This window comes from Pteropus vampyrus, unplaced genomic scaffold (assembly GCF_000151845.1).
Source record: "Pteropus vampyrus isolate Shadow unplaced genomic scaffold, Pvam_2.0 Scaffold82, whole genome shotgun sequence".
NCBI lineage: Eukaryota > Metazoa > Chordata > Mammalia > Chiroptera > Pteropodidae > Pteropus > Pteropus vampyrus.
Window position 1 is genome coordinate 3,226,846 of NW_011888863.1, and position 12,477 is coordinate 3,239,322.

General features: G+C 33.3%; 1 protein-coding gene across 1 annotated transcript in view; it reads left to right on the forward strand.

Moving 5' to 3' along the window:
• The window catches only part of STK38L (serine/threonine kinase 38 like), a 77,854-nt gene that overhangs the window by 44,940 nt on the left and 20,437 nt on the right, over window positions 1-12,477 (forward strand). The window contains 4 exon segments of the mRNA XM_011363089.2: window positions 2,772-2,916; window positions 6,445-6,496; window positions 11,582-11,704; window positions 11,950-12,033. Of these exon segments, the coding sequence (XP_011361391.1) occupies window positions 2,783-2,916; window positions 6,445-6,496; window positions 11,582-11,704; window positions 11,950-12,033 (393 nt within the window). The 5' untranslated portion in view covers window positions 2,772-2,782.

A 12,477-nucleotide genomic window follows, 5' to 3' on the forward strand; every position in this document is an offset into this window, starting at 1 on the left:
AGTTGCCAGCCTTTCATCCATAGGTTCCCCAGGGTTTTAGCTATAAGGAATGAACAGTTTTATTTGTGTAGGGCAGCCACTTAAACACTCTGTTGTTCCTGTTTCCCTTTCACAGGTGTGGAGAGTGGGTTGTTAGTAATCCCAGTAGAAATCTTCCTTTGTTCTGCAGATATCCTCCTGGCCAGACTGCAGGGCTGATCAGCATATTGCAGTTTCTGAATGTATCTTGATTTAACACTTTAGTTCTCTTGCCTCCTCCCTACATTAATTTGACCATGAAAGTTTTTGAATTTCATTTATTTTCATTATTTATCATGTTTAAAAATAATACTCATTATAATTAAAGCATTTAGCACATTAAACAAATTAAAGTAAATCTCTAAAATAATGTCTTACAATTGTATAAACCATTGTGGCTTTGCTCTGTATTATCTCAGACGGTCTTAGACTCTGCCTGTGTACTAAGCAGAGCAAATATTATAATTCCTGCCTGGGGAAAAATGACGAGTTCAGAGTGTTCTGGTGATTTGAATAAGACCATATGATCAGTTAGCAGCAGGTCCTGGATTAGATCTATAAATTTCTGTCTCCTAAATTCAGTAATTTCTTTTTCCACAGTTGCTTTTTAGTCATCCTTTATAGAGTAGTTCGACTCATTCATTCATTACTGCCTGTTTGTCAGTGCTGTTGTGGTAAATACTCAAATTAGGAAAAGTTCTTGTACGGAGGTGTTCCTAGTTTAGTGGGATATAGAAATAGAGTGATAAGCACTAGTACTGAGCTACATTGGTAAAAATTCTAGAAAACACACATGAAAGAATGCCATGTTATGTCTCTTCTGGGAAGGTATGTAAGCGAAGACTTAATAGTAAGACCGTGTGGTAAAGAATCAGTATTCCTGTGAAGAGAGTTCAGGACTTAACTGATTTGCGGGGATAGGTCAGGCGAGGGCATGGAGGCATTGAAGAACCAAGTATGTTGGGAGAAGGGTAAGCGGCAAGGAAGGGCAGCAGTGAGGCTAGGATGGCAAGGCGGAGTTAGCACTTGAAGTCCAGATTCCACAGCTCACTAGCTATGTGACTTTTCTAAGCTTTAGTTCCTTACCTTACAAGGCTGTTGGGAGGATGAAATGTAGTCATGCGTAGATAGTGCCACTATCTTAAATCCTCAAGAGAGAAAGGGAAGTTCAATGAATAAAATACAAAAATGTCAGTAAAATGTCATAAAATGTCAATAAATGTCATAAAATATCCTATGTATTCAGTGTATGTGAGTTGTCTTTATTTATCTTGCTAAGCTAATTTGATTTTCTGTAGACGGTGAGAAGACCTTAAAAATTTAAACAAGTAATGTGATCAGCTTCTTGTTATGAAAAGGTTTACAGTGGTCAGCAGAGGAACAAGTTTATGATGCTAAAATAATAGATTCAGTTTTAGACATAAGGAGTTTGAGGCTCCTGTAGTACATTGAGGTATATATCCAAAAAGATGACAGTTGAACTGGGAATTTGCCATAGTTAATTGTTTACTTTCAATTTATATACTTGCTTGACATTGAAGCAAAAAGTCTTTTGTTTCATTTTATTATCCCTGGATTCTAATCCAGTTCAGGTGCATATACTGGACTGTATCTTTGTGCAATTAAGGGGAGAACAGATGGGTGTTGTGGAGTAGGTGGCAGGTTTGGGGGAATACTTTTCAGGTAAGAATGCAATGTTGGACACTCTTGGCAATCTGGATCTTCTCTAGGATGGTCTGTTATGATTCTCATACATATAAGCAAAAATCTCTTTACGGAACCATTCCAGGGTTTTTTGGGGGGTTAGGGTCCAGCTGGTAGACTGTGGTGGGCAAATCTCTTAGGGTCAGTGCCCACCACAGAAGCCACCAGAGTTCAATCTGTTCCCTTATGAAGTAGCCATTTTGCTGCACTCTGTACTTGTCTAATTGTTCAGATTATCTTTTTCAAACCATTACTTAATTTAACTGGCCCAGTGGTTTTTAAAAGTTAGCACTTAAATGACTCTAGACACACTGTATAGTTAAGGCTACAAAACTTGCCTATTGTCATCTAGCTTGATTCATACATTTGTTTCCTGCCCGGTACCTATAGGCGTTTGAATATCATTTGAAAATGAAATGGACTTCATAGTCTGAAAAAGTATACTAGATCTTGTTATAGCACTATCTGAAATGACATAGAATTCAGAATGAAATAGGACAGCCATAGACTCCACATAAATGGACTTCTTTCTAAAAGTAGTTTTCCTCTAAAACATAAAAATTGCTCTAGACTGATATTTGTCTGCTTATTTGATGTAACACTTCATGTTTTATAAAATTTATATGGCAGAAGCTAAACTACATTAATTCTTAGGAGACTTAACATTTATTGAGGCTATAAGTTATTAGCAAAATTGTGTGGATTTTATTTAGAATCAATAAGACAACAACAAAATAGAACCTTTTTTGTTTTGAATGCTTGTTGAATACAACCTTTATACAAATGTATTTATATTGTGTGTGGACTGCCACTGGTACTTCTTACTGTTATTCACCCCTGGTTTTGCCAGCACAAAATTAATTTCTATTGCTTTGCGAATAGGGCATTTTTCCTTACTAGTATTGTTTTACTTATAATATGAAAGAGTTGGATATCTTAACCGTTAGGGTAGAATTTTGCTCAGTAGAAATCAAACCATTTCCAGAGTTTGTTATAAAGGATAGAAAGTTTTTTTCTACTGAATAATTTGTGTTTGTATGTTATTTCAGTTTCTGTTACTATGGCAATGACGGCAGGGACTACAACCACCTTTCCCATGAGCAACCATACCCGGGAAAGAGTGACTGTGGCCAAGCTCACATTGGAGAATTTTTACAGCAACCTAATTTTACAGCATGAAGAGAGAGAAACCAGGTATAGTAAAGGCTAGTCAGAATTTTCTGTTTAGTTAAATAAGCTGTTATTCTGTGACCGAAGTGTAAACATATTGTCTATTCATAATACAAATATTGTAGGTTCCTGTGTTGTTTTTAAGTTTTTTATTCTGACAATGGACCTAGTTACTTGTTTTATTTTTTTCAGAATAGTTTCTTGTCCTGTGCACTCGTATACTTATTTCAAATGTTAATTGATGTTTTAAACAAAATGTTCCAAACCATGAAATTATGATATATCTTTATACTTTATTTTAGGGGGATAAGTTGTGAATAACTGACTTTAGTCCAAAAACATTTATAGTGTTGTGTGTACTAAGTGGGAATGGAAGAATAAAAAAATGAAAGATGTTGTTTCGACTTCATGAAACTTATATGAAAGAGTGAAAAGTATCACTAAGAGAAGGGCAAAGAACATAGAGATTGCTTTTGCCTAAGGCAACTGGGAGGGCTTCATAATGGTGGTGGCTGTTAAACAGGGCTCCTAAGGAATAGTCCTATTTATATATATGGAAGAGAGAGAAGAAAGATAAAAAGAGCCGGAGGAAGAATATTAGAGACAAAAGAAGTCACCATCAGTGCCAGGTCAGACAACATTCATTTAGCTCAAGTTGGATTTCAGCATTTCCTGGGAGCCTTGATGCTTTGTTAGTGTTGCTATACTCATGGTAGTAGAGACCCTCTATGAGTTTTGAACAGAAGATCAGATGATCACAAGTGTTTCTTTAGAAGAATACTTTAATTGTGTTTTATAAAGTGGACTGTGAGAGGAAGGATTAGAAACAGGAAAGGTTAGTGATGTAATCCAGGCAAATAGAAAGGAGGCTTGAATTAGGATGGTGAAAGCAACAATAGAGAAGAACTGACGGGTGAGAAAGGTTGGAAAAACATGGAAACTAGCCAAATGCAAAATGTGAGAGAAACAAGTCAATACTGGCTTAGATATGTCATGTCTGGGCAAACAGAGAGTGATGCAACTTTAGTGAAATAGGATTCAAGAAGACTCATGTTTTGAACTTAATTTTGGACAAGTCTAACTTCAGATTAGACATAGCTGAGGAGAGAATTAGAACTAGAAAATAAAACAGTTATTCAGAAGTCCATCTATAGAGACAGACAGATTAAAAGAAAATATGAGAGTTAAGAAACAGAATAGTGAGAAAAGCTAGTGTTATTATTTTTATCCAAAGTTCCTAAAGGAAGAAAGGAAAGAGAATGGCGCAGAGTAAAGTTAACCTAAGTGTCCATCATCAGCAAAAATTCCAAAAGATTCGATTCAGGCAGGGGGAAATTGATCACAAACAGAAGATCTAAATGCTAATATGTGGATAAATCCCAACAAAAATTGACTTAAAAACAACGTCAACAACAATAATAATGACTTAAGCATTTAAAAAATAGAATTAAAATCTTTTCTAATAGTAGACTATCAGGAGGGAAGTAAATAGAATTAAAGTGTTCTTAGATATCTTTGTATCTCTAAGGATAGAGATAAAATCGAGAGAGTGGGTCAAGATTGATTAATTTCAGACTTTGACAAAATGCACGTTATAATTTCTAAGGTAGCTACTAAATGAATAAAATTAAAGTTTGTAACTTCTGCAGAATAAGTTAGAAATAAATCGGAATATATAAGTAGTTAACATTAATTGTAAAGGTCATGGAAGTCTCATGATCAAATAAATCATCAAGGGATAGTGAACAGAGTAGAAGAGAACCAAGGAAAAACAGACCTGTACTTTTTCAGGAGGCAGGCACTTAAGTTATTCATCAGAATTTTAAAGGTTCATTGTCTTTTATTGCTGAAACCTTAAAGTAATTCGGTTTTCCCCTCTATTTCCAAACAAAAGAAAGTAAGAATAAAAGAATTGGCTGTTATTAAAAAAAAAAAAAAGCAGTCTCAACTTGGTGGTGCTATGGAAGTCATATTAAACAGTGAGCTCCTATTTCCAAAAGTTTATACTTTAAGAAAACATGATGAATTTTTAAGGCTTAAGTAATTGGATAAATACACAAGCCAAATAAAGTGCCAATCAACAAAACGTAAGAGCATTTTGGGAGGAAAAGTTTTTTAAAAAGATACAAGAGAAAGTCACAGTTGTTCCCATTAGGTTGTGGTGGAAACGGATGAAAAGTTAACTGCCTCTCTTCCCAGAATGAGGGATGCATTTATGAAGTGTTAGTCTTGGTGAGGATTCAAAAGCGGGGGCAGTATAGATTTGACAGAAGAATAAAGTTGCTTGTATGTTGATATCCCTCCTAGATTAATGGTTCTCTTACCCTTTGGATTCTTTCTGCAGAGGAGAAAACCCAAAATCATTCAGCAAGCAGCTCTGCAGTGCCCATAAGGTACATGATGGCAGGCACAGAATCTGATGTTAGGAGCTTATTCCATTCTAAGGTTGGGCTTAGGAGAATAATATGTAAGCAAAGGATAAAAATCAGTGTAATAGCACCAAGGTTCCTATTACAAATGCTGAGAAAGTGGGTGAAGAATATGTTATTAGATCTCATCTTCTCCTTTGTTGGTAATTTTCCTTAAGGAAGAAGAAGTAGTCTTGGTAATGGTTTAGTGAAGAGCTTACCTTTGGACATATTGTCATAAATAAATACCAGACAGTGTGTATTATGGTTTCAGTCCTCGACCCTATTCTCTTGTGGATAAATCCTGGAAAGTTAATCTTATTCTAACATACTCCAAAACTAATTGGGAAGACCTCTCTTGGGTTTATCTTTAGGAAAAACCAATATGATAGAAATAAAATACTTTACATTCACATGCTGCAAAATTTGTACCACAACCATTTCTCTAGTTACTTCACGCATCCTGTCTCTTTACCATCCTCCCCACCCCCACAATGCTTAGCTTTTCTAACTCCAAGGGTGCAATTTAAAATAATGAATAACTGAACTTGGCTATACCTAGAAAAGAAAAGTTAATGAGTTACTTTTTATATTCATATATGACTTTCCAGTTTACAAAGAATTAGAATAAAATACACTCAATTGCATTGAAAATTTTTCCTTGATTGATTAGGAAATCAAGGTTTGACTAAGTGAATGATTTAAACAAGTTCATTAAGCTAAGTGTTAAAATCAGGATTCAAACAGGGATAGCCACCTTAAATGTTATACTTTAATCATTATAGTTACCTTTATATACTTCTAACATAAATATTGATAAATGTTAATGATTTTAGTTATGTCATTTGAATATTAGATAACATTATTATAACATTATTAAATATTAGTCACCTTTACTCTCAATTCATTTAGGTGGCTTTAGAAGTAAAATATTCATTTGGCCAGTATGTGAAAGCTAAATCTGAATTGGATTTATATTTTGAGAAAGAAAACTATTCTTAGTGATTATTTTGGTTCAAGTTGAAAGTTTTTTTTTTTAAGCATAGCAAATTGAAGTGGTAAACTTGAATAAATAAATGTATATTAAATGGGAATAGTTAGTAATATATTTAAAATTTAAATTATTATAATTTTTTGTGTTAAGGCAGAAGAAACTAGAAGTGGCCATGGAAGAAGAAGGATTGGCAGATGAAGAGGTAAAGTTAGCTGTAATTACTGTGACTATAGTTAACAGTACTGTATTATGTACTTGAAAATTGCTGAGAGTGGACCTTAAATGTTCTTACTACAAAAAGAATGTTATATGAGGTGATAAATATATTAACTAACCTTATCGTGGTAATCATTTCACAATATATACGTGTATCAAATCATCACGTTGTTTACCACAATGTTTGTTATATGTCCATTATATCTGAATAAAGGTGGGGGGAAACAGTAATTACTATACAAAAATACCCCAAGTGATTTTTGCATTTATTGATATCAGATGATTTTATAACTTAGATAATGTGGATTTCATCATTTGAACCCGGGCTTCTTACTTTGTTGCTAGGATGGATATCTTGAAAAGGAGGCAGCTTCTTTTTTCAAATTCCAAGAACCTGCGTAGATTTCATGAACAGCATCTACAGTATTCTAGTTTTGTGGAACAAGAAGAGGGCTCCAAGAAGAATCAATCAGTTGTCAAATCTTCTCACAGTTTTTGAAAATATATTTCTTAAAACTATCCAGTTCTGTAGTCTAATGCCACTACCTTAGTTTTAAACTAACACATATTTCATCTGAAGAGAAACTGCCCCCAACTGGTTTTTTCCCACTAATCTTGGCCCCACTCCCACCTACGGTTTTCCTGCATTCTGCAACTAGAGCTGTCTGGCCAAAGACAAATTGAATCATGTCCCTCTTGTTAATACCCTTCGTTGGCCCCTGAGTACTCTCAGGATAAGGGCAAATTCTTTAACATTGGTGTTTAAGACCCCTTACAATTTGGCCTTCGCTTATCTCTCTCTAGCCTCACCTCCCGTCTGTCACCCCACTCCCATCCTAACCAGCAGTATTGTATTACTTTAATTTCTGTGCTCTTGCCTTTGGCCTTTTTCACATGCTATTTCTGCCACTTGGAACTTCCTTACTCCTGCCTGACTCCCATTATTCTTCAGGAAGCTTTAGTTTTCACTTTAGGCATCACTTCTGCTAGAAAATTTTCCCTAATCTCTTGAGGTGCTCCTTCTACATTCTGCCATAACACTGTTTCTGTTAGCATTACATCTCCAAAGCTGGCAGAGGACTAGAATAAATATTTGGAGAATACATGAACAATGGCTCTTTCCCTCAAGGAGTTTACAGATTAGAAGGAGAGATTACATATGAGGGTGTGTAAAAGTATGTATACATGATGAAATGTGACAAACTTTAAAAATACAGAGATTTTTTCCCCCCTAATTCAGGGGATCAGAAAAGGTTACATGGAAGAGGTAACAATTGATTTGAACCTTTAAAAAGTAAGTAGAATATACATTAGAGTTAAGAGGTATATACAAAATGATGAATATATATGCAGGATAATGAATAATAAAGGGTACAGTCAAGGAATTAACACAGTACATTGACAGCACATAATGGAAAGCTAGGCTTGGAATAGTTTACTAAGGCAATAAGGAGATATAACCTAGATGAATTAGCTAAATAGTTTTTAATGATCAGGGAAGAATTTATATAGTATTTGAAGAGTAGTCTTCCAAATGATGATTCGAAATCAGACTGTTATCTAATCTGCCATGCACTTTTCCTAGGACTGTACCTGTTTTTGTTTAATATTTGCAGTATTAAATGACAAAATATTTTATGATCTTGTACCGAAGGTGGTTACTTTGTTAAATCAGTCGACTCAATCTAGAAAACTCAAATATTACTATTTTAAAAATATTCATATTCTTTAAATTTTAAGTGAGAAAGGTAATGATTTAGATCTGTATCATTTTGTAGAGAAGAAAGACAGCACATCTTTTCTCATTTTTATTCATTAGTATTAATGACTTTCTTATTAATAACCTTGTAGTTATATTAATACACATTTTACATCATTATATTGATATAGAAATCTTATGCATAAGGTCTTAATTTGAAATCTGGAGATTACAAAAAGCAGATGCACAAGGTCCCAAGGAAGGAACATAAGTGGGAGAAGTCGATCAGGTTGGTTTTATAATGTCATCTTAGGTTACTTTCTTTTGATCTCACATACTTTGTATATTCATTCATAGGAATATTTTTTTACTTCTAAAATAAATAGATTTTTTTCCTTTTTCTAAAATATTTGATACTCACAGTTTATCTTTTGATAAAGTTACATCACTTTCTACTTTACTAAAAGAAAACCAGAGCACCAGCCCAGTTATACACATCACCTGGTGACTGGCATCAGCGATAGAGACTGATGAATTAGAGAACTGATACCCATCAAATGGAGACTGTCACTGTTGGCCTAATGTTTTTCAAGAGAAATTTGAAATCTGGACTTTTATGTGAAATCACCCACTTTTTAAAATATTGGCAAGTATTCAAATGTTTTAAAAAACTTGCAGGCCAAGTCAAGTATATCTGTAAGTTGACTATAGTTTGTAGCTTCCAGTTCGCAATCTTTGGTCTGCACCAGGAAGTACAAAGTGCAGGAGGATGATTTTCCTTATTCTTCTAAATGACTTGTAGAAAATGTGAGATGATTTTTCCCCTAAAAATAGTCAGTGGCCCATAATAACCATTTATAAAACTAAAATTTTTCAGTAAAGATGTTTTAATTCCATAAATGCTTATTATTAGGCCCCAGGCTAGGTCCTAGATTATGTCAGATTCTACAGAATAGACACACACTCTCAACCTAATATAAAATATGTTGGAATTATCTTTATGTGAGATGTATCTTTTCAAAATAAAATTGTTTTATAAAAATCTAGTTTTTGAATGAAAGCTAGTATTTATCCTTAAACTCATTCTGTAATAGAAAATTATTTGTGAAATCATTTGTGAAAGCTAATTGTAAAAACTGAACCATATAATATAGCCATGAAAAGTATATATACTGAACTGAAGTTGCTAGCTGAACCCTTTCAAATCTCAAAACTTCTGTATATATTATATCTTATACAAAACTAAGCACCCACAAATTTAAGCACCTACAAATTGAGAGTTTGAGGAACACCCATTTAAAAAGGAATGGAGAAAGGAAGAAAGCGATGTATTTTGTTTCATGTCACTTAAGAAAATCCCATCAAACGTGGAATATTATTAACTCTAATGGAAAACCAAAATAGGCAAGTTTACACTTGATCTTAGCCAAAGGCAGAGAAGTGATCAAAATAGGCAAATTTAAACTGCAGAAGAGAGCCATGAAATATTAAGCCTGTCCACAGATTTTGTTGTCCTTTTTGGAGGGGAAAGAATGTGATGACCACAAAAATGTTACTTGTTTTTCAAGGCAACTTAATCTGTACAAGTCGTAAGCAGATATGTCAACTTGCTTTTTTTCATCGATTTTTTTTTTAATGGGAACTTGCTTCAGCTACCTCTGCACTTCAACATGGACTTTAAGATTAACATCATGGAGTAGACTTTTTGAAAGTAATATAACAGTGCTATAGGTGATATCCTACTTTTATAGGATCCTGTATTCCACACACTTGTGATTCTCCCTTTTTGTCATTAAATAGCTGTCTCCAGCTATGTAAACATTGTTTACTTACCGCATTACACAACCTATCAGATATTAGTGAACATTATTTTCTTTAGCTCTCTGTCAATTTTGAACATAATTTATGAAATTGTCATAATGTTATATTTTCCATTTAGATTAGACAAATTTCTGAAACTACATCCATCTGTACTGTTTCATAATTCATAAAGTCAGAAATTCAGAATGTCTCAAAATTTTTATATTTATGTAATTTTGTCTTTACTGCTTTGAAAAACAGTATTATAGTGCCACCATGTGGCCTTTTTTTATTAGTCTTAAATTTAAAACAAACTACTTTGAAAAACATCTTTTTGTTTTACTAGTAATTCAGTAATTAATTTTTTAAACTGTTAGTCAAAAGGCATTTTTGAATTAAAAAAATAGTCCTTGCTGTCCCCCATCATTGATGTGCCTGAATGTGTAACTTCCTTTAGCTGTTTAATCATGTTTAAATTGAAGACATAATTTTAAAAAGTTATCCTCTTAGATTAACTTTGTTAGAAGTATCAGAATTCCATTGCACTAATGATACATAATTACATATTTCTGATTAATAGTTCACTTTACCCTTTTAAAAACAGACACAGGGCAAGAAGGGACTGTTTAGTGGGTTATACCTGAGCTGCATTTAGGAGTAATGTTTCTGAGCTGTTATGGTTATTTTGACTTGTGCCCTCCTTAGAACTAAACAAGTGAAAGCTTGATAGGGTTCAGGTGAAGATGAACAGGGGTTTAATTTCTTCACTGATTTTGTTTATTTCCCATTCTGTTACTTCTACTAGGAGCTATGTCAAAAGACTGGATTTTGTTTGGTGAGGGGAAAAATAAAATATAGGACAATGAAATAAATGCCCTTTCTAAATGTAACTTTCATGTAATTCATATTGTTTCTTATTAATGCTAGTGATCTTTTGCTGATTTTTGAAGAATGAATTATGAAATTCCTGACATGAATATTTTAATAAATTCTTTGTATAGTTATTTTTTGTTGCAATTTCATATTTTCAGGAAGTTGTATGCCAAGTCTCAAGCAGTTTATTAAAATTCATCCAAGAATAAATTCTACCATAAGTAAATTTCTATGGAAATATTGCTGTTGTGTTATTTTGGTATCATAAGTCTCAGTAATTGTGACAGAACAACCTTGGAATTTAGAGAATTGAAGCAAACTAGATTTCTTGATAATAAAAATCAGTATCAGACTACTGTTAGCATTTCTTAAAGTTTAGTTTTTATATTTGAATTAAATGAGCATATAGATAAAAGAATATGATAAACTAGTTAAGACGAAATATTTAATGGAGTATACCTCAAGAATAAAGATTTATCAGTCCTTAAAAGTTTTGTAAAGTTCTCTTTAGATTTTTAATTCTTTCCATGCTTAATAAATACCTGACTTTGATAAATAAGTTATCACTAGTATATAACATTTAAGATACTTCACCCCCATTTTTCTGTGTGTCATCTTTATTTAATATTGTAGGTTTTCTTTGAAATAATCTGATTTTAAAGTAATCATTTTAAACTGTCTTTTTATTTTTTTTAATAGAAAAAGTTACGCCGATCACAACATGCTCGCAAGGAAACAGAGTTTTTACGACTCAAGAGGACCAGACTTGGCTTGGATGACTTCGAGTCTCTGAAAGTTATAGGAAGAGGAGCATTTGGAGAGGTGTGATTCTTTTTAAAAGAAGTCATTGCTATTGAAAATATATATCTAAAGATAGTTTAAAATATGTATTAAAATGTTTAATATGTATTAAGAGATGGTTTAATGTATTAAAATAGTTTAATAGGATTCCTAAATTGTTGTCAATGGCAAATTGCAACATTGCTTTCTTTAAAGGAACTTACCTTTTGCTCCTAAATTAATAGTAGTGACTAACATTTATAATATGATCAATTTTTACATTTTAGGTGAGGCTGGTCCAGAAGAAAGACACAGGCCATATCTATGCAATGAAGATATTGAGAAAAGCTGATATGCTTGAAAAAGAGCAGGTATGTTCTTTAACACATGTAACCAAAGGAACATCCACTGACTAGGTATTAGAGTAAGGGTTGATATTGAAATTTTTTGAAAAAAATCCAGGCATCTTACTATATAATCTATTAATCTTTTGATAGCCTGTTTCATTATGTCTTGATATAGCTAAAATTTCTTCTAAATTTATAATGTAAATATGTATTAGTCTGTTCAGGCTGCCATGACAAAATACCACAGATAGGGTGCATAAAACAACAGAAATTTATTTTCTCACAGTTACGGAGAGTGGAAATCTAACATCGAGATTCTGAGTTCGTTTTTTGGTGAGGGCTTTTTTCTTGGTTTGCAGGTAGTTGCTGTATCATTAAATCACCACATTGCCTTTCCTGGGTTTGTGCACACAGAGAGAGAGTGTGAGGTCACTGGTGTCTCTTTATAAGGACAGGAACACCACCCCC